General features: G+C 41.7%; 1 protein-coding gene across 3 annotated transcripts; it reads right to left on the bottom strand.

Moving 5' to 3' along the window:
* Window positions 1-159: 159 nt before the first annotated feature.
* Window positions 160-22,751, bottom strand: SOST (sclerostin). 3 transcript variants are annotated; one of them, XR_007630287.1, is made up of 3 exons: window positions 18,466-22,751; window positions 15,364-15,880; window positions 160-230 (listed from the first exon to the last, which is right to left on the bottom strand). XR_007630287.1 is itself a non-coding variant. In XM_050327755.1 (2 exons), the coding sequence occupies exons 1-2, from the start codon at window positions 18,683-18,685 to the stop codon at window positions 15,459-15,461; spliced, it is 642 nt and encodes a 213-aa protein (XP_050183712.1). In that variant the 5' UTR covers window positions 18,686-22,751; the 3' UTR covers window positions 14,052-15,458. The 3 variants fall into 3 exon arrangements, 1 of the variants encoding a protein (XP_050183712.1); XR_007630286.1 differs by lacking the exon at window positions 160-230 and adding an exon at window positions 7,646-7,785; XM_050327755.1 differs by lacking the exon at window positions 160-230 and having other exon boundaries at window positions 14,052-15,880.
* Between the last annotated feature and the right edge of the window lie 91 nt (window positions 22,752-22,842).

The following is a 22,842-nucleotide window of genomic DNA, read 5'->3' as shown; positions in this document are numbered from 1 at the left end:
CAAATCTCCCCAATTTTACAGGGTTTTCCCCCCTAAACAACAGTTTGTCAGTGGGGTTTGTGCTGCTGCGGATTTGTCACAGCGGGAGCTCTTCTAAATCTCTGCATTGCCCCGACTGGGAAACAGGACCCGGAGCTGTGCAGGGATCTCCACGAGTTGCTTCCCAAAGCCTGCAGTTTTCTTCCCTGTGAAGTGCTGGGCATGAGTGAAACCCCTTTTTAAATCCTGTGCTGGGGAGAGAGTGACAAGTTTGTAAAGTGAAATGTGAGGAAGGGGAGGGAGGGGTTAACACACATAACTCTCGGCCCCTCCAACCAAAGCAAAGCAGGCAGCTATTAATCATCTGAAACCTTATATGCACATCTAATGGGATTTGCAGATGGAGCCTTTTAAAGAAACAATGTCTGTTTTTTGTGTGGTTTTATTTTATTTTTTTTTTTAAGTGAAAGACCTGCACACAAAAAAAGTCTTTAATGTTTCTTTGCAACGCTGTGAAGTTATTTTTATTGCACTGTTAACAAAACTCCCCCAATCTTGGGTTTAGAAAAAGACCCAAAACATAATTCCACAGACACCAAATTTCAAGAACTAAAGTGGGAAATAAAAGTAAGAAAGGAGTTTACTAATTATATGTAATTTAAGGCATAATCCTAAAATTTAAAAAACCAATAAACCTGGCTGGTACAACACACATGCAAGGATTTGAGTGATGTTTTGTTAGATTTGTAACACGTGTATTTACTGAGAGTTTGGAGTTTGCTGCCAGTGACAGTTATTCTTTCTGTATTCTACTTTCTAGAGAATTTTCAATGTTCCACCCCCCCTGCAAGGAAACCTCTTGATTTTATGACAAGGAAAGACATGGTTTTCATCTTTTGTTGAAGATTTTATAGTTTTTTCCTAGCAGAGAGCAGATTCTTAGACCCTAGAGCCATCAGAGTTGAAAATACACTAGCAGGGAATCTGTTCTCAGTGCCTTTTTCACAGGAGTGTGGCAGCTGGGAATGCCCCAAACCCTGCTGTGCTGGGATTACTGGATCTGGGTGGATTGAGGAATGTGCTTTACCCTGTTATATCTGTTGGTTCTTAGAACTTGGCTTTCTGCAGGAAATCAAGTGATTTCAGTTCAGATCATTCCAAAGAAGAACACCAAATTCTGTTCTATCACATCAATCTTGACTTCCTTGTAAAATACTCGGTATCTGATAACCTAATTCATTCTCGAGAAAGAACTCTCCTAAATATTTAAACCTCTTGTTCTGTTGCATCAGATAATAAACACTAAAAAGTATTTCATACTCACTGGCAGGAGGAAACCCCCTCAGACTGCTCTTTTTCTGAAAGGTCAGGTAATAATGAAATTATGAATGCTGCAAATGTTCCAGGCACTGGCAGGATCTAAATCAGAGTCCAGAACTTTTTGCCAGTGCAGAATATTTAATTTATATTCTGTGTGTGTGTGTGTTTTCATATACATAGCACTTTGCTCACGCAGATTGTCAGGGGTTTGTATGAATTCAGCCTAGCTCTGTTGTTTTTCAGTCCTACCTTCAGGTTAATTATTCAAACATTTATGTTCTTGCACATATGTGCTTGCAGGGATAGAAGAGAAAGGAGGATTGTTCTTTTAATCCCTTAGCCACTTCAGTCAAGATCAGCTTTAGGCTCCCACTCAGGAATCCACTTCAGGTCTGACCAGAGTCTGTCTATCTATCTGCAGGGCCTGACTCAGCTTCCCAATGGATCCCTCACTGTTATTCCTCCAGCTACAGATGTGGGAAAAGGAGATGGAATGCCCTCCTGAGACGTGGGAACCCTCAGATCCTGCAGAGCTCCAGCACCCTCAGCAGCTGGTGCTGTCACTTGGTGCCTCAGCAGGGGCCAGGGGACCTCTGCATCTTCCTGACACTTTATTCCTGAAAGAACAACAACCATCCCCTCCTTGCTAAATCCCATTTGTTGCTCGAGGCAGCCACCTTTAACCTTCGTAAAGTCAACATCTCTCCAGTCAAGGACTGAAAAACTGGTGGGAAAAACGACGCGGATGGGGATCGGATTTTTGGGGGGGATGCTCCCATAAGAGCCTGAAGTTTGGGAAGTGGGGATTTGTCTTTCTATCAGTCCACCCTGTGGCTTCCCCAGGCAAACAGGAGAGCCAGCAGAGGGCAGAGGGATGGAGAAGGAATGCCAAGGTCAGACACAGTAAACACCTGGGAAGGAGAGGAGAAAAGGGGGTTCAACAGCCACGAGAGCTGGGAAGGAAACACCAAGCCCAAAGATGGGCCCTGTGGGTCCATCAGTCATTTTAAGAGTTTTCTCAGCCCTTCTGAAGGTATAAAAGAAGTATAAAGCTTAGGCTAATAGAGGCAGCCTGCCTAGAAGGGGAAAATGATCTCCCACCAGTGAAAGTTAAAGAGCCACGTGGTTAAAGAGCTCCATTAAAAGACATTAGATGTTGGATGAAACGTCGACTTGCATTTTGCTCTAATGCCCTGTGACAAATTAGTCCAGCTTAAAAGGCCTATACTTGCAGGAAATCGGTGTTAGATTTTTGATAATTTGAGGGAGGTGGTCTAGGGAGTGAGAAAGTCTGCATTTCTTCTCCAAAAAAAAAGGAAAAGGAAAAGAAGAAAAGCAGCTGTTTTGTAACAGTGACATCATGGTTGTACTGTATCTTTATCTCTCTCCTCCCTAAACTTCTTGGAAGAGGTTTTCAGTCCATTTTTAGGGAGCTTTAAAGCAGAAATTGCCTATGATGCCAGAGAAATAATGTTAAAGAGGAGATGCCAAAGAACCAGCTGCTCAGTCTGAAACAGTACAAGGAATATCTGAAGTCATGTGAGTAAATAATGCTTTTAGCTCTGAAGAGTTTTACACCTACTGAGATTCAGTGTCTGACCTGCTCTGTAGATGGGGAGCTGGCATCATCACCACGAGAATTTCTAATTTAATGATAATATTACTGTTAGCACTAAGTCAATGTTTCCGGTATTCATTAAATTTGATGGCTTCACAGGATTGAAAAAAAAAATTAAAAAATCCTGCTTCCAGTACAGGAAACATCAAGAAGTGTTCAGAGACATCTACATGATCATTTTTCTTAGGGCAGAGAGCAGCAGAAGCAAAAAAGCAGAGGAAAGACAGGGCCAGCTTTAAGTTTGCAGTAAAACAAACAAACAAAAAAAAAATAGAAAAGGTGGTGCTGCTGCCACTGAAAATGGGCAATTTGACACAGTAAATTCTAGCATGGGTAGATGTGTTCTTTAAAATAGTCAGAACTCATTCCTATGTCAAATAACTGTTATGGGAAATTATTTCTCCCCCCTCCTTAAATTAAAAAAGTTTTTTCTGAGTTCTTATTACTTGGAATGCAGTCACAGAATGTTTATTGTTTTGAAGAGATCAGTGTAAAATTTCTGTTCTGTTTAAATTCCCTTTTCCCGTCAGTTCTGCTGCGAAGAAATGAACTGTTAGTGGTGGAACATCTCCCTCTGTTGGTACCTTTTTAAGTGCAGCATGTTTACTTTATATGATGCACCATCATATGCTTATATATAGTCAATATTCTATAAAACCTTTTTCCTCCCTCACTGTTTGTGTAAGGGTGCTGCTGACGAGCACAGGTTTGCCTTGGAAAATCATTTACAAATGTGATTTTAACCTGTTACCTTTGCATCAATAGATCAAGTTCAGAATTTTTGTAAGGATCCTTTGTTTTCACACCACGAGGGGGAGATATCCACCGGCAATTCTGGGTGAAGAAACAAGAGTAAAGCCCTCTGATGCCTCCCTCCTCCCGAAAATAAATAAATAAAATAGCACAGCCGAAAGCATGCAGATGCTTTATCGAGAGGCTCCATAATTCTTTGGGTTTACAACAATAATAATAATAATAATAATAATAATAATAATAATAATAATAAATTTATGAACTGTAGCACCTGTGACTGTGGGAATTTCCAAGGAATTGTGCAGTCTGTTCCACAGCCCCACGGGCAGGATTTGCTTGCACAACCTCCAGGATGAAGTCAAGAGCTGGGAGTGTTTTCCCAGCCAAGGGGCAAGGAAAACTGGAGGGGATCTCCCTCCCCAGGAAAGAGCCCCACACCTGAGCACGTAAAGGACTTCATAAATTCACAGCTGGACCATTTCTTTTTAGGAAAGGCCGGTGCTTCAGTGTCCAGCCAACAAAACCAAATTCACAAACCCAACATCACAGCTCATGGTAAAGGAGGAGGGAAATCAAGGCTTCAGACAGGACCATTTGGTTGGACTAAAAAAAAAAGAACTGTGAAAACTTGTTTTTGCTGAATTCATATTCCTCCTCTCCCTAGCTGTAAGCCTTTGCCTTGGGGGTGTTAGCTCATTTGGGTTTATTTTATATTTATGACTTATACAATCCAGGCCCCTGCAGCAAATTATGAGTGTGTTTGCCAGATTGTTGTCTAGGACTGAGGGGAGAAGCCAATTTTTATTTTTTATTTTTTTTTCTTGTCTTTGGACCGTGGCTATTTTGGGAGAAATGGGTGTGAGGAACAAAATCCTGTGCTAGAAGGTGACTGTGACAGCCACTCCTGTGGTTTGTTGCTTGAAGACAGTGAGGCACCGTGGTTCCTGCTGTGACTCAGGATGTTAACAGTTATGGTTTATGGAGGAGAAACTTGATTTTCACATTTTCTTGAGTACTGCACGTCTTGTTCTTTTTAGTTCCATGCATGAAAAGAAAAAAAATTTAAAAAAAAAGAAAAAAAAAAAAAAAGAAAGGTGAAATGTTTCTAGTGGATGCCCCAAGAGAGTGCAGAGTTTAAAATCAGGAAAACTGAGGAGAAATTCATTAAAACACACCCCTGTCCACCCCACTCACATGCAGAGCCAGGAGTGACAAAGCAGCCAAAGGGCACGGGGTAAAGATGCTCCAGGATGGCTGAGAACAAATCACCTGCATTCCACCAGAGCAGCTGCAGGAGATGGAGCAGAACAAGGGATGGTCAAGGAGAGAGCATTGCAAACACTCACTAAGAAAATTAATCAACACAAAACCTGACAAAGAACGGAAGACCCACCCCTGGCTGGATAAATCGAGATAAATCATGATTTTCCAGCTTTCCAAGCCATCCTTTCCCCCAGGTTTACTCCAGGCAGGGACTCCCAATCCACGGGCTCCCTCTGCATCTCCCTGGCAGTTTTCTCAGCTGGAATGGCCTCTGCTGTTGCCATGACAGTGCCTGCCAGGATCACAGCACAAAGGTGAGGAGCCTGTAAGTTGAAGGAGGCCTCATGGAGGGTTTGATTGATAGAAAAAGTGATTTTTTAGCTTGGTAAGAAAGAGTGTGAGCAGCTCCTCCGCTTGCCCCTTGCTGGGTTCCCAGGGCCTTAAGCCCTCTGGTAAATAAGGAAGTATTTGCCCAGAAGTTATGAGAACAGAGGCTGATCTTAAAAAAAAAAAAAAACACACCAAGAAATTTTTCTATGTATTTCTGAAGAATTCCAAACTGGGAAAACAAAACAAAACAAAACAAAACAACAAACAAAAAAAAAACCCACAAAACAAAAAACAACCCAACGCAAACAAAAAACCCCAAACAATCCACCAAAATAAAAAAGCTGCAGCTAGGAGCATGTACTGCTCCTGGCAGATTTAAACACCCTGACACTTGGGTTTTGGAAAGGTAAATGTGAGGAACAGGGACTGAAAGTTAGAAGTGTTTCTCCACCTGGTGATTGAGTTACCATACAGCTGTAGGTGTCTATGTGTTGCATCTACAGCTGGAAGTGGATCTTGAAGAGTTCAACATGCAGTGATAGGTCCATGTCACTAGAAACTAATAGCCATGGAAGACTTGGAGGATTTAGATGTCTGCTCTGTTCATTTCTGTGCTGGAAATGGCCAAAATTAAACACAAACCGACATTAAATTCACACTTTCAAGTTGTTCCCTTTTGAGGATAATGTAGGCTAGATCCAATTAGCAATTACCACTAATTTATTATGAACAACTAGAATTCTAATTAGGCTTATTTGAGCCTCAGCTACTCCCTCAGATTGGATTAGCAGATAAGGTACTTCTTGTGCTAGTAATTATGGTTTACCATGAAATTACTCTCCCCTCTCCCCCCTAGAAAAGCATCGAATTAGCCATGAGTGGAATTATATTTACCACAGGGCCCTGTGCAGCAGAGACTTTGCAAATAAATACAAACAATTAGAAAACCACTGGGAGTGCTGTGCCAGCACAGTAATTAGGGTTTGAAAACAGGCATTTTTTTGCTGAGGCCCAACCGGTTGGGGTTGTGGTGTCAGAGAAGCTGGAGCGTGTTCAGCAAGCACCTCTGCTGGTCCCCTCACAAGAGCTGACCCAGCAGATGGAACAGTGCAGGGAATGGAGTGTTCCACCAACAAGATCCTGCAGGAAGGAGCAGACTTTGTGAATTGTTGCCCAGTTTGCTGAGATGTCGCAGTGACCCCGGTGGGGGACGGGCAGATGACCCAGTCAGACCAATACGAGGCAGTGCAGTTCAGTAAACAAAAGGAGAGCAAGCACAGACCAAACCTGACTTTTTTTCCCCTTACCCAGACAATGTCCTAAATTCCAATCATGAGCCTAAGGCAACTCTTTCTTTCTGCCTCACTCAGATGTGATTTTTGATCTTGAAAGGACTTAACAACACAGCAATGAATGCAATTCAAAGATGGACAGTAAAAGCCAGTAGATTCTGAGTGGCTTCATAAATAATTAAGCCCCAATTACGAATAAACATGCTTGCCATTAAAGGGAGAAAGACTGAGGAAATCAATAAATGGACTTATAGAATGCATAATTCAAAATATGTTGACAAAAGCGAGCTGTCAGCATAATAATTTGCCTGCCTGTCTGTAAAATATGACATGATAATTCTTCCTATTTCAGTAAGAACAACCTACGGTGCAGACAGCACAGAATAGAACATTTGTATCATAGTAACTCAAACCACCTGTTTAAGTTACACAGGTGAAAAAAATAGACTTCAGCCCACACATTGTGGCCTGGCACAGAGCAGCACCCGAAGATGAATGTAGATGATGAGATTAATTTGTTGGGCCCTTACTTATCACCTAGAGCCTGAGGCTTCGTATATTCTGAGGTCATTTCCTGCTGCATGCCCAACATGCTATTTCAGCTCGGCTCCAGCCAAACAGGGCAATTTACTGCAGCCAGAAGGGGGCCAGAATTACCACATATCACATTATTAAAATGCACTCGTGGCTCAGCTGTTTGACACCCGAGGGGTTGGCTCTGCCATGGGTTTCTGCTTAGGGTGGCACGTGGAAAGGGTTCTTCCTTTTTGGTCTGCCTGCTGCTTTTTGCCCCTGTGACATTCTAAATTCACGAGCTCTGGTGCGGGATTTTCTTGTTTGCACTTTACCTGTGTGCTGGTGTCTTGTCTTCATGAATTTACAGTTTATAAGGAACAGGTATTCCCCAGTGCTACCAGCAGCTCTCCTGCATGCAGGGCCACCCCTCCCAGGGCAGCAGTGCCAGGGACAGAGCTGGGACACTCAGAATGCTCACACTGCCCCATTCCACAATTTAACTATTTTCCTAATGGAAGGGTGACCTGCATCATCTTTAGTGGCTTTAACAAGTACTTTAATGAGTTGCAGCTTAATATGTTGCTTTAAAGGTGGCCCAGCACCCCCTCCTTCTGTCAGGAAGGTTCTGACAGTCCCTGCAGGAGTCCAGCTCTTCCTGCTGCTCTTCAACAGCCAAAAGTCAGGCAGCTCCATCAGTCAGGCCAGACCTACCTGCTAAAGCAAAACAGAGAGGCTCCATCATTTGTATTCAGCAGACACAGGAAGCTCTGCCTGCAACCACGAATTAGCATGAAAATTTATCACAATTCAGTTTATTGTACAGAGTAAATGGAGCTCGGGGGGTTTTTTTATTTGTTTACTTGTTTTAACTTAAATAATAGTATCTGTGGGGCTCTTGTTTTCTGTGTACAATCCCTGACATGCTGTGCCCCTGAAGATAGAGCACATCTAATGAACTGTTTATTTTTATTTACCAAAAATGTTTGAAAGTGTGCTACTCACACTACTACCCTAGCTATGCCCACCTGCTCATTTCAGCTGCAATTGATTTTTCCTGTAAAATGCTACTAAAGCATTCACAGAGAGGAAGCTTTTTAGGCTTGAAACCAAATCACATACAGTACCCAGAGGCATTCTGAGCATTTGCTGAATGGTGGATGTGATTTCAAAGGAAGATGAGCAATTTACGTGTACTGAACTACTTAGTATCGAGCTATATGATATTAAAATAAGGTATTGCTCTAATGGCATTTGAAGTCAGTGAAAAAGCTTATGTTGATGTCATTATCTGACTGTGGTGTTTCCACATTATCTCAAGGACCTGTCTCTATGCATATCTTTGCTCCTGAAAGAGCCCTCCTTGATGCACATTTAAAATCCAGCAGCAAACATCTTCTGGTGAGCTCAATGATGGAATTCTCTGCAACAACATTAACCGAGGTGGATCATCCACCAGGCTGGCATGTGCATGTGTTTTGGTTTTAAGTGGCACAAAGTGGCTGCCCAGTCCTGAGAGCAAGATGCAAGTCTTTGAGCTGCAGGAAGAGCAACTCGAGTGAGTGACAGCAGCAAAGCCGTGAGACTGGGCCAGCCAACTTTAATTTATTTGTACAGCATGCACATGGAAAAGGGTCCTCACCTCCTGCTCCAGTGATGATAAATGACAAGACGTCGACAGTTATTAATTAAACTGCCTGGCATGGCAATGTACAGGACGATAAGACCTCAGAAATGTGGAGCATTCCTTCTACCCCATCATGAGAATGAGGCCCCTCCACTGTTCTCTGGCACAGCAGAGATTAGACTAAAGCATCAATATTCCACTGCAAGCTGGCTACCTAGTAACTGCCTGAACACAGGGCCCTAAAAATTGAAATCCTCTCTCATGCCATGTGCAGTAATTAAACTTCAGCATTCCTTCTGCAGGAAATGCTTCTCCCGTGTTGTTCCCACAGATTGTGCTACAACAACTATTTTAGTCCCATGGACTATTAACCAATTATAAAGGGATTTTCTCAGTCTGCTTTTACTGAAGATCAAAGACAAAGTGCTTACTTTTTTTTTTTTTTTGCTTGCCATATATTTTAATTTAGGACACCAAACATCAAGCAAACACAGAACTCGAGGGGCTGAGCAGTCAGAGTGGAGTCATTAACTCGAACGAATGTGAGCAGAAAGGGTTCTGAGAGTACAACATTTTTAAGAGCTCTGAGTTTAAAATCAGATTTTCCAAACCATTTCTGATATGAAGGGAGTGTAAATGTAAGCTGGCATGGAGAATGTTAGATGTAGATGTAATAGGAAAACTATAATGGTCCAGAAAGTTCCTGACTACTGGTTCGTTTCTCAAGATTTTTTAATTTTACTTGGGAACGAGTCATAATTATACTTGAGATTCTTCTGTTGCCTGAGTAATCTGAGGAGGAAGCTTTTTTGAGGTTTTTTAATTTGCAGACACCTGGACATTTGCAGTGGAGGTGTCCTCCCCTGCAGAGTGAACATATTCCATACAGTTTCCAGACTTTCCCCCCTCTTGAAGGTAGTTCCAGAATCTGGGTGTACATAACCCATGAAAATAACTCAAGAAATTATCTGAATTTTTTTTTTCTGTTCAGTGAATTGCTTGAGTATTAGCTCATTTTAAATTGCCACGTGCTGCAGGTGTGAAGAATCCTTCTGTTATTGCTGTTAAATATGTTTCTTCTGGTTGATTAGTATGGCTTTTTAGCCTTTTCTAAGTAGATCTTTTTTTTTTTAAACTGCTTAAATGTAATCTGGGTGATTGTCCTTTAAATATTGTCTTAGGATCCAGATGTCAAAAATCAGTACAGCTCCAGAGAAACCTGTATTGGTTGCAGTTATCTCTTGGGCAAAACTTTATTCTTTCTCTTGTTTTGGGTTTGTTGGGGTTTTTTTAAAGTTTTCTGGACCAGCCTCTCACCAAATTTGTGTGTAAGGTCTCCCTGGACAGCCAGATCCAAATATTCTGAAATGATGCCAGTTTTCCCACTAAAAATATCCTATTCACTATTTCCTATCAGTGAACTATGCTCCACTGAACATTGGCTTTTATTAAGGCTTTTCATTCCACAAAGTGCATTTGTTCCACTGCAAGTTCAATCCTTGTGACTGATTGGGAATTCTTGATGCCCCATTCGAGATATTCCTCACAAAACCTGCTCTAGAAAAATGTAACTTTTAAAATGGGCCTATTTTTCACTCCTGGGAGGACTCCAGACACCTCTGAGGATTAATTGATTTGGAAGCCCCTATTAATTGATGATCAGGCTGAAATCCTCATCCATTTTGTCAATTCATTGGAAGTCTATGCCATTTATTTACCCTCTTCCTCCCCTCAATAATGATTTCCTGATTGCACTACTTTTGTTTCTGGACATAGAGAAACTCAACATGAGTGAGAAGTTTTCTGGTTCTGAGAGCCACCCTTAATCTGAAGAACAATTTTAGACGAAAACTATCACTTTTTAAAACTAACTTCTCCTGCTAATTTGACTAGGGAAAAAAAATAAGGCCCTGCAAATAGCAAAACCCCCTTCAAATGGGAGAGTAATTACCTTAAATTAAGCCTTATTTCTGGTTATGAAAAAACCCCAACAAAACAACAAACCAACAATCACTCAATTCTAAAAGCATGTTGGGCAGACTGGAAGCATTAGAGTTAAATACTGGCCAGTTTTTAGTGAAAGGGAAAGGAAATAGCCAGGAGGAGGGAAGGAAGAAGAGATTAGAGAAATTGAGAGATGTAAATAGTCTCAGAGGAGCCACCATGTCCCAAGACCTCTCCTAAGGGAAGTTTTTTACACCAAAGAATCTGGTAGCCTGAATGAAGAATGACATAACTTATTTATTTAGCCAGAGCTGAGCTGTTTTCTTAATTGAAATAACCTCATGCCACAAACATTAAATTGCTGGCGAGGCGATAAGAATGTCTGTTTAATTTAGGGGCCTTGATAACCATGGAATAAATACCCTTTTATTCCTTGGTTTGAGAGTTTATTTAAATTGCCTGGAAAGCCAGGAACAAGAAGGCTTAAGGTTAATATTACAAACAGTCTGATGAGGGAGTCTTCAGTAGGGAGATGTGTGACTTTGGATTTATAATTCGGTTAAGGAGTTAGGGCTACTTCCCTTTGAGATGAAAATGATGATATCAACCTTATGGACACCAAGAATGGACCAGTATTTTCACACCCTGGGTGCTGTAGAAATTCAAGGGATGGCCAAAATGGCTGTGAACCAGTCAGCTCCTGGGAGAGGCAGGGTTGGGGTGGATTAAAGGCTTAGACAAAGGTGTTTAAGTACCCAAAATGACTCCAAGCTGTGTAGTGTGGTCGATACCCTGTCTGGAAGGAAAACCATCCAGAGGGACCCGGACTGGCAAGAGGGGGAAGGAAAAATGCAAGGTCCTGCCCCTGGGCCAAGGCAATCCCACACCTGGCAACAGGCTGGGCAGTGAGCAGATTGGGAGCAGTCCCTCAGAGAAGGACTTGGTGATATCAGAGGATGGAAAAACCTTAATCTGACCCAGCAATGTGCACTCCCAGCCCAGAAAATCAATCACATCCTGGGATGCATGAAGAGCAGAGTGACCAGAGGGTCAAAGGAAGGGATTCTCCCCCTCTACTCCACCTCATGAGACCCCAGCAGGATTGTTGTCCCCTGTTCTGGGGGGCTTCTGGGAACAGCCTGGACCTCCTTGAGTGGGTCCAGAGGAGCACCCCAAAAATGATCAGGGGGCTGAAGTGCCTCCCATATCTAAGGACAGGCTGAAAGGGTTGGGGGCTGTTCAGCCTGGAGAAGGGAAGGCTCCAGAATTCCTTAGAGCAGGCTTCCAACACCTAAATGGGGCTGGCAGGAAACATGGGAAAGCCTCTGTGTCAGGGGTTTAGTGCTAGGATGAGGGACAATGGTCTTAAATCAGAAGAGGGCAGGCTTAGGTGAGATTTTAGGAAGGAATTCTTCCCTGGGAGGGTGGTGAGGTCCTGGCACAGGTTGCCCAGAGAAGCTGTGGCTGTCCCATCCCTGGAATTGTTCAATTTAGCCATGTATTGTGATGTGGTAGAGATGAGATGTTTTGAAGATTCTCTTTGTGTCTGTTATACCTTTATTTCAGAATTAGCAGGATGTGTGCTGATGAGTTCTACCTCTGCTCAGGTTTTAGTGATTAGTTTTATTACCCTGTTTGCACAGGAAGGACTTGCCCTCATAAAAGAACAGTGAAAGCTTTTAGGATTGAGAGAAACAGCCAGTTCATGAAACAGCATCAGAAATGGTTAACAAAGGTAGAAGAATCAGCACTGCATCCTTCCCTTTGGTCTGCCATTGTACTCTAACGAGAATAAAATTCATTTTGTATAAAAAAAAAATACAGCAAAGCATCACATTCCTAATCCAGTGAAATGGCAACAAGCCTTGTGCATGAAAATCTGCAGCTTGATGTTAACAGCTCTCCAACATTCAGTGTCAAAACTGTTCCCACAGCTCTGGGGACAGAAGAGAAATGTCAGTGCCTGTGTGTGTATAACTGGGAAAAGCTTTGTGCTGAATTGTCCTTTAATGGCTCCAAGAGCAGCTGCACCGCTTTGTACACCTAAACAACATCAGCTGTGTTGCAAGTTCTGCAACTTGTACTGGCTTTATTTTAAATGCTATTTTAAAAGTGGGCTTTCACTCCTTGCCTGCCAAGAGGGGCTCCAGATTATTCAAATTTCAGGTTAGCTCCGCACAGTATGTTCAATCCAAACTCAAACTACTACATGTAAATATGTTATATGAAAATTTGAGACTTTTGAGCCTGTTTATTATAGAAAAGATCTTCTGTGTGCCCATACACTGCGCTAATTTTGAGTGACACGAGCTAATTATAAGTTGATGTCATATGGCTAAAAAAATACGTGTTTATGCCTTCCATATTTCACAATGCTGGCTCTCTCAACCACACTTGCAGAGCACAACACAATGTATTTTCTTGGCCTAAGCCCTCACAGTATAAAGTCATGTTCTTCATGGTGCAATTTGTAATTAAAAAGTTGACCCTCACGCAAAATCTTTGGGATTTTGTGGATACCAGCAGGCTGTTTCTGCCCCTTGTAGGTTTATTTTTCAGCAAATAATAGTAGAATTGTATTTTTTGCCAGGAAAAAAAAAAACCAAATAAAGTAGGCACGCTGACTATTTTTAGCCTCCTGATTAAAGAAGATTAATCATATATTCTGACTGCACATCTCGTCCACTTTTAACCTGTGGTAAGAAACCAGTGAGAAGTCCCCAAAAATCAGGATGGGGATTGAGAGGAAATGCAGCAGTGAAAGTGCCTCAAGACTCCCCATCCATTGCATGAGCTTTTATAACTTGGAAAGAACCAATCCTTATATTGTTAAGTAAGAAAACTGCAAGATTCTGAACAGCAGATTAACAGCAGGAAACATTTGCACTTTTGGTAGATGAGAACCGAGCAGGAGAACATTTTTTTTTTTTTTTTTTTCAAGGGGATTCCACACATTTATTTTTTTTTAACCTGAAGCAATCAGGTTTCAATCAAGAAATCTTGACTGACAGTTCACAGATTTCTTGTTTTCTTTGGTGGCTTTCTCAGGTTGTGAGCACAGGAATCTGGAAGTGTCACTGGGAGCAGGAGGGAGACTGAAATCAGCAAAGTTTTTCTTCCCTGGGGGGAAGCAGAAATGAGAATATGAAAACAGTTCTGAGCTACTCATCTGCCCAGGAAAACTTGTGCCATGAGAAATATGAACCACTGGAGCAAGAAGTTCCAGGATGGAGTTTCTTTAGAGATGTGTAGGTTATTAGAATTAAAGACCTTGACACTACCACAGAAATTGGAGTTGACACCCTGCCTGCTCTGTAAAATCACTGGAGCTGAAATTTATATTATATTACATTATATTATATTATATTGCAGCTGAAAATCAATGAGTCTTCCTACAATTAATCGTTGTTTCTACTTTATTAACCATGTATTTAAAATTAAAAATAACAGACCAATATTTTTAAAGCAGTGTTACTTCTCATTTTCTACAAGGAAAAAAACATTGCATAAATAACTTCTGGGAAAAAAAAAATAAATATGTTAATTCATTCTCTTAAATGATACCTTGTCTCTCTAGGTTCTGGTCCCACATAAAATAATTGAAAAATCTATCAACATCATAAATTTCCACATGATTTCAGCATATTCTACCAGATGTATACAGGATGTGACAACTCACTAATAGTATTTTTTAATGTAAAAACACAAACATTAGTCTGAGTGTTGAGAAGCTAAGTAAAGGAAAGTTGCTGCCAAACTAAAGACCTACCAAAGCTGCACATACTAAAGACCTTTTTCTAGAGGAATTCATGACTTCAAAATTAGCAAAGGCTCACTTTTCCTGCAGAGCCACCACTGCACTCCCAGAGCTTGGCTTGCACAGTCCCAACGCTACAAAATGTGTGGCCAGATAATCCAAACTCTACAGAACGGAAAAAACGTAAATAGAGGTATCTAAGCTGATACTAAAGTCAAATGTGTTCTAGGAAATCAGGAGTGATCAGCATCTTTTATCTTAAACCATGCATATGGTTAGCTGTTTACAGGACAACCATCAGTGAGGTTATCTGCTTTGAGAGGAGCGTGCATTTCATAAATCTGCTTCCCCCTCGTAGAATTTGTTGAGTTGTTCCTAAACCAAATATGGTTTTAGTTGCCAAATCTCAGTTTTGAATCTGTTGGTCCCACAGTCTTTCAGGTAAAAAGGTATGAAATAGATTTGTCACATTTTTACTTTGTGTTTTAGAGGAAAACTCCTGGTACATGAGGATGCCTGATAGTATGGTAATTTCCCAACAATTTGACTTCAGTCACCATAACTGTTGAAATTCCTTCTCTACCTAACTTCCTACAGCTTATTCAGAGAGTGTTCACTCTCCTGATGCTTCCCTAACTGGATGCTGGTCCTGCATCACGGCACTTGTGTGGGAAAGGGATCTCCATGCTCTTTTCACTTGGAGTGAGTGGAATGGTTTCTAGCAAAGTGTGATTGTCACCATAACAGCTTCCCTTCCCTCTGCCTGCCTACTCGTACAAGCCACACAACCCCTCATGAATCTCCAACCTGCACCTTTCCTTTCAGACTCAATTTAGAGGTTGCTACCTCCAGCTTGGTTTGTCTCGTTTTCCTATCAGACCATAAGTGCTACAATCTGACAGATTTTTATTTTTTTTTTGCCTATGTGAGCATTTGACCCAGCTTAGCAGAAGGAATTGGAACCTACTGCAGTCAGAACGTCACTGCTGTGGCCTCTGAGTGCCTTGTGACGCTTTGCGAAGTACCCAGAGCCGCCAGTCCGCGTCACCCAGAGCCACCTTCCTAATAAGCGTTTTCTAACTCGTGCTGGTTGGATTTGCCGCTCCTGGCTCTGGACAGGTGGGGCTTCTTGTTCTTCTGAGGCCTGGCGTTGTCCTTCCCGAAGTCCTTCAGCTCCGACTGGTTGTGGTAGCGGGTGTAGCGCTTGCACTTGCAGGCGGTGACGGCTCGGAATTTGTAAGTCCGGCTCTCCTCGCCGGGGCAGGACATCTGGACGCGCTGCGTGCGGCTGTGAGCGGGGATGCAGCGATAATCCAGGGAGTTCTGACGCCACCACTTCCCCCTGCCGATGGAGTTGGGGAGGAGGTGAGAGGGGACGCACTGGCCGGAGCAGACGAGCTCCTTGACGGGCTTGAGGCTGCGGCAGGGCCCGTCCGTGATGTAGCGGGTGGTTCTCATCTCCCTGCAGCTGAAGTCAGAGGCATCTGCGAACAAGAAACACGTTAATTACTTTGCCACCTCCGAGAAAGCGTTTTTTTTTTTGTTTTGTTTCCACGGGAGGCATCTGTCTCTAGGTACCAGCTGAATATCTCGGACAGAAGGTTTTCAGGAGAAGGATTTCAAAATGCTCACTTGTGTGGCTTCTGATTATTTGGCCACTCTAGTTATGAGACCCTTGAGCAACACTGCACAAATTCATGAATTAAAATCCTTCTCTTGCCACGGGGTGCATTCCATGCCAGGGTTGTGCAGGGGGGCAGTGGAGCTCCTGAAGTACAGCCATCACTTCATGGGAAAATCTGATATTATTCTCCTGGCTTCATTTACCCATTTACCCACAGGCAACACCTTCCCCCATTGCTCTGGTTTAACTCCACTGACTTCAGATGTTGACTCCAGATTTAAAGCTCTTTTGCAACAAAGAAAGTGTTCCTTAGGTGAATTTTAACTACCATGATCTGTTCCAGGTTAGAGAAATAGCAGGTAACAGCAGCTCTAAGGAATTCCCAATATTCAGACATTAGCTTTTCCAAGTTTACCTCTCTCTGGGATAATTCCACATGTCTCACATAATTTCCTTCAGACAGCTAGGGGCACCTTCTGGCTGATTAGCAACTATACAGTTTCCCTCCCTCCCTTTTTCTCAATGGACAACTCTAGGCAAATGAAACATTAGGAAATACAAGATTTTTTTTAGCCTTAAGGACTTTGACAAACTGTCCAACTGTAGGAATGAAACTTTTTCCCAAAGTGCCTCTTTTTCCAAATGACATGCTTGGCTAACTGACCTGTTTGGAAGACAGAGAATTCGATTTTTAAAAGCATTTGTCCAATAACTTCATCTAGATAAACACATATTAATGTTCTTCTCTTTGTCAAAAGGACAGTTTTAACTCAGGAATGTTACTTGGCCCATTCTCCTCACTGTATACAAGGTGGTTACCTCCTTAGTTCAGCAAAAGAGAAGTCTGACCCTGAGTCATGAGTGGTAGAACAGCATTTGTAGAAACATTTTAATTTCTGCTTTTCCTGTGAAGTGCAGAAACAGGATTTTCGGTGCTCAGATTTATGTTTGTCAAACTACAGCTAGCAAGGTTTTATTTTTTAAAAGTCTGAGGGACTGCCTTGATGAAATTAAACAATCCTTGTCAGCTTTGACAAAAATAGTGACAACTGAACTCCATGTGCCTAATACTCCCAAGTTTCCTAAGCATTCAAGAAAATTATGTCTGTCTGTAAAAAATAATTTATAGATAGGCACAATTAAATATGCAATTAAATATACAGGCATTTGCCTCAGCTATATAGGCTTATTTTCTGTGCACATATGTCCTGTCCTGTAAGAGTGCAGGTTCAACACTCAGTGCAAAATTATTCATGGGCTGATGCAATGTCAGATGTTCCAGAAGGGTCAGGCCACTTTGGACCACAATTTTGATTCCTTGTGTTAAAGATGTTAAGATAAGACCATTGTATATCTTGAATAACTGTCCAGTCTCCTTTACCCTTGATTCCTTGAGTAAATGTCCTTTCCACCTCAAAAAATACACACATATCAGAGGGGCAGATTCCCATGGGTTGATGTCAGAGTAGTAAGAGGCTAAAAAATTAAGGTATTCTGATGGAACAACAAAACCAACCTGCCATGAGCAGGGGATTGGTGGGGCTGACTGTGAGAAGCAGGGTGCTCTCCCACTTAGGAATGCAAGAATCCTCTAAAGTCACACTCCCCAAAGCACTACTTTCTCTTCTAAAACATTGTTAACACTGTGGGTTTAAACACCTTCACTGACTGCTGCAGCAGAAAATCACAATTGCCTTTCAGCTGTCCCCAGAAAAAGAAGGCTGATTCAGATCTGCAATGCACAACAGTTGCTACATGCTTTGCACTGTGTGTCTGGCAGACCAAGCTTGCCCTATTTGCCAGTGCAAAACTGTTTTAAAACTGCCTTTCTCTGCCTGGTGTGAGCTCCTCATCTCCTACCTCTCCTCACAAAGCCTCTCCTCACAAAGCCTGTGTTTGGGGCCTCACTGCTGAAGTTGGATGTTTGGCCAAATGTGGCAATATATCACGAAGCATTTTTGGCTGCTGGAATCTTTTGGAAGGTCTGGTTGTTGGCAAAGAGAGAACAGCACAATTCTCTAATGCAGCTGAACACAACCCCCATGTGCCATTTCTTAGTCACAACCAGGGTGGGTCTTCCTAATTATTAAGAATTTACATCTCCACTGTCAATCCATCAAAGAGAGAACGAAGACTTGTGATATTTCCTCACAATGCTTGGAAGCACAAACCACAGAGAAATGTTAAGTAATATCTACTCCAGGTTTTATGCATTGGAGATTGCAGAGAGCAACTGGGCAATGTTCAACAGACAGACCATGCTGTCATCACAGAACTCCACACTATTCCTTCTAACCTTTATATTCACACTTCTTCAATAGTAGATGTAAACCTTTATCACTTAAAGCACACCTAAAAGTTTCAATAAACAATCATATAAAAAAAGCAGTCTTTTACAAACTGTCTCTGAGGGTCCAAAAACAGTAATAATGATATTTTTCTTACCATTAGGGTCTGGAGCTTGTTGTATGTGTCTTCCTCCGTGTTTCGCCTGATTCATTGTGTTGTTGTCGCTGAAAGTCTGCTCCATCGGTGTTTCTGTGTTTTCAGTGATTTCAGGAATGATTTCTGTAGCATCATTTTTAAACACCTGCCACCCTTCCACGGATCGGAATGCGATTTGTGCCAGGACACAGACAGCGCACACAGCCCAGGAGATCTGCATGGTGGCAGCTCACAGACCAGCTTTGCAGCACCCTGACAGCTTCAGATCCTAGGCAAAGGCACATTATTCCCCTTTTTAAAATCCTTTTTAGAACCAAGCCAGCCAATGGCTATACGAAGTGGGAAGGGCCAGACAACAACTCATTCATCTCAGCTTTTGTCAGTGGGAAATAAAATGGGTGTGTGGGGGTGGGTTGGTGACAATATTCTACAACTTGTATGCAAAAACTTCTCATATTCACTTCATTTTTGTGCCTGGCAACAAATGGTGATTGACAAGACTTGGGTGAATTGAAACCCAGCAAGTCTTTCTGCAGCTTTTTTTTCTAACAATATTATAATTAAAAGCTGCTTCTACCTCCATTCATGTTTGAATTTTTGGCTATTGTTTTTTCCAAAGGTTTTTTAGACTTTTTTGCTTCTGCTCTTGCTGTTCCTCTTCCCCTTGCTCGCTGTACAAAGTAAGTAAATCTAGCAACTGTAGCTCAGTAGTTTTGCTTCCTGCAGGGAAATGATTGGGGTTGGGGTAGCTTTTTTTTTTCCCTCTCCAAAACAAGGAGCTCTACATTTTTTTTCCCAAATATAGTGGACAAAACAGGGAAGAGCTTCATTTCAACATGAGAAGTTGTTTTGTTTAGTTTTTCTTAAAAATAGCTATTTGGAATACAATTTTTTTTTTTAAGGTAAACAGCCAGGATGTTGTACATCATACTTTTTGATGTGCTCTTTCTTACATTTTTAACACTTGGAGAAGAAAAAAAACCACACAAAACAACCAAATGTCTGCATTTGTTTTAAATTCACTGCATACTACTACTCCTGCTGACATTCTATGCAAATGCTGAATATTTGCTTATTTTAAACACAAGACCGTGACCAGACTGATTTCCAGTCCTGGTAACAACTAATAGAAAGAAAAAAATTGATGACCTTATGTCTAGGGCATCTATGCCCCCAAGATGCATTCATGTGTCATGTTTTAAGATCTCATCTCTGGTGGTCTTCCTTGCAAAAATAAGATGATAGTGGTGCCAACTTCATAATTTCCGTGTCTCAAGACCCCATAACACTTTCAAGCTATCTGCAAATGATGTCAGGCTAAATACATTAATCAGAAGGCATCTCAGCTTTTAGTTAGACCAGATACCACATGCAGCTCATCAGAGCTGCTGAAAGCACAGTGTTTGCTTAAAGCAGTAGAGGGACACCCACATGTGTTACTGCCATGTTTGTCACATACTTTCTCATGAAAATGTTTCCTGTCCAAGAGATTAAAAAATGATTCACTCTCTGCCTTTCCCTTACTCCTGGCAGACTCATTACCCAAGGCTTGCAATCCATTCTGACAAATCCCCTGATGGGGCACAGAAAACAGGTGCCACCAAATTTCAGGTGTAGGAGGAATGGAGGAATACAACATACTGTTTTCTCTTTACAAGATTTCTTTTCTCCTCAGCCCATCAGGATATCATTCTTTAATACACACTGTTGTCAAGCAATTTGCCTCTGATGTGCTGATGCACAAGGAAAGCAAAACAAGGAATTAATTCCTTGTTTCCCATGGGCAGCAGGTGTTCAGCAGGGCCCCATCCCAGGTAACTGTTACTTGGGAAGACAAACACCATCACTCCAAACATCCCACCCTGTTTCCTCTTTCTTCCCCCACTTTACATAGTCAGCATGATGTCATATGGTCTGGAATATCCATCTGGTCCCTTGGGGTCACCTGTCCCAGCTGTGTCTGCCCCCCAGTTCTCCCCACACCTTCAGCCCCCTCCCCAGTGTGGCCACAGGAGGGGCAGGAGGGGCTCTGTGTAAGCTCAGCAACAACAAAAACATCTCTGCGTTATCACCACTGTGTTTTTAGCACAAACCCAAAACCCCAGAGCCCCACAGCAGCTACCAGGGATAAAAAAAATTAACTGTGCCCCAGCCAAAGCCAGCACACTGTGCTGAGAAGGAATCAGACACATTAGGGGAGCAGGTACCAGGGGTAAATTGGCATCACGGTGTTCAATTTAAGCTCATCTGTGGTCAGCAGCTCATAATTTCCACACTGCCCAGGAATTCAGTTTTTAACATAATAAAGAACTTATTTGCTTCTCAAACAGTTGTGTTTTTTTCCTAAGATGCTGCTAAAGCCACTTTCATGTGCCTCTTAAGAATTTTGCTGTGTCACATTCTACAGTGTGAATGCTGTTGTGTGATCTCCTGCAAGTAGCCAAGAATAAATGGGCTCTTAGTATTGTCCCACCAGAGTCTGATAAATCACCCTGGTGCCTTGCCTTTTCCAGTGATAAGAACACACTGGATTCATCCAGCAGTATCCAGGGACTCAGTGATGACTGTCTAGGCAAGAATAATAAGCCTATAGCTCCATCTGGTGAGTCAGCCAGCCAGCAACATTGGCAGACTGGAATTAAGACTAAAAAAACCTAACTAACAATTATTTCCAGGATTTATTTGCGGAAGAAATTAATAGGACACTAATTCTCACCAGGAAATCCTTAGACAACACCTCTCAGGCTTGTTCTGTCTGTAGTTTTACTCAGCCCAGAGAGTAATTGTAGAATAAACCTCTGTGCAAAACTAAGATTCCATTAGATAATCTCTCTGTGCTAAAAACATCATAGCAAACTTGCAGAATTAATTTAAAAAAAATAAAAGAAGGGAAAAAGTCCTGCTTCTAATTCTAGCATCAGAGATTTAACGAAGTCTGGCCAACAGAAGACAGCTCAATGAAAATATTTAAATGGTGAAAATAAACATTGCCAGTATCCTTTCTGCTGTTGTTCTTTGCTGAGGAGGAGGAAGATAAATATTGGCACATGTTTGTTTTTCAACTCTCATGAAGTGGTTTCTGGCAGTCCCCACGGTGCAAGTCTCAAATGTTAGGTACAACCTGTAGTCTCACTGCAGGACCAAAGGATGAAGAAAGAACTAGAAATTGTTATTTTTGCCTTCAATCTTAATTTTTAGACGCACGCTTCTTTCCAGTGCTTATTCACCAGCTGAGAAAGATTTAGTTCAGCGTGAGGAGGTGAATTTAGTTTTACATGTGTCACCATTTTATCTATCTGCACTTTCATCACTGTTTCTCGCTGTAAAACATGGGCAGCTTCTCATCTCCACTCTTCCCCCCTCTCCAACTTCACTAAGTGCAAAAAAACCCCTAAGCTATTGCTTTTTGTTTCATTGTGTTGGATTTGACACGGTGTTCTCTGATTCTATTCTTTGTTCTATGATAGATGCATATTTTAGAGACACCACCCCTTTTCCAGACTACTATCTACACAAAAATCACCACACTGCCATGCAGGATACACAGATTAATGTAAATTTTGATCACACCATTTTAGGTATAAAAGAGGTTTCAATTCCAAATATATAGTGTTGCTGTTTGCAACAAACAAGTTGTTTTAAAAAATATCTTCCCCAATTAGCATGCTTGTAAGGAAGAGCTCACAGCAAAAGGGGAGCTGCACAGCAATTTCAGAAGAACAAAAAGCCATATTTTTTCCAATACTTTCTCAATTTCATATTACATATAATATATTACAATGTAATATTTCCTTCTCCAATCAGAAAAAGAAGTGTAGAATATACAGCATATCATTGTGGATTAGAGGCACACAAGTTTTTCTTGGCCAGCTAAAATAGGCAGAGGAATTTGCACCATGACTGCACTCAGAGAGCAAGACTAAAAGAGGAAGGGTATGATCCATTAATGGAGCAGTGGTCTGACATTCTAACTATTTTTAGCCTACTCTAAAAGCAGAGATAGAAATGGCTTCATTTCTGAGTTGCAGAACAATCACCTCTGGTGTTTAATTTCAATAAAGTTATCTATCTGCACAGAACTTTCCCTGGCCACTCCCACCTCCCCAAACCACACAACCCCAATAACTACAAGTAAAACAATGTATGATCTTTGTGATTTTTGATTGCTGAACTGAGCAGACAAAACTAGCTCTGGGATTACATGTGGTACTACTACAAACAGTGTTTCTGTTTAAAGTTTTAAGATTTTTCAGTCTAGAACTACATTAAAGCACAGGTAAAAAGGGAACACAGTCACCCTGTTAGTTTAACCAACAATTCTGAATTTGGAGTGTGAGATCCTTTGCATTAATAACAGTCCTGTAGCTCACAGGGACA

This window comes from Myiozetetes cayanensis, unplaced genomic scaffold, assembly GCF_022539395.1.
Source record: "Myiozetetes cayanensis isolate MyiCay16 unplaced genomic scaffold, myiCay2020 scf34, whole genome shotgun sequence".
Taxonomy (NCBI): domain Eukaryota; kingdom Metazoa; phylum Chordata; class Aves; order Passeriformes; family Tyrannidae; genus Myiozetetes; species Myiozetetes cayanensis.
This window is presented reverse-complemented; position numbering and strand designations above follow the sequence as displayed.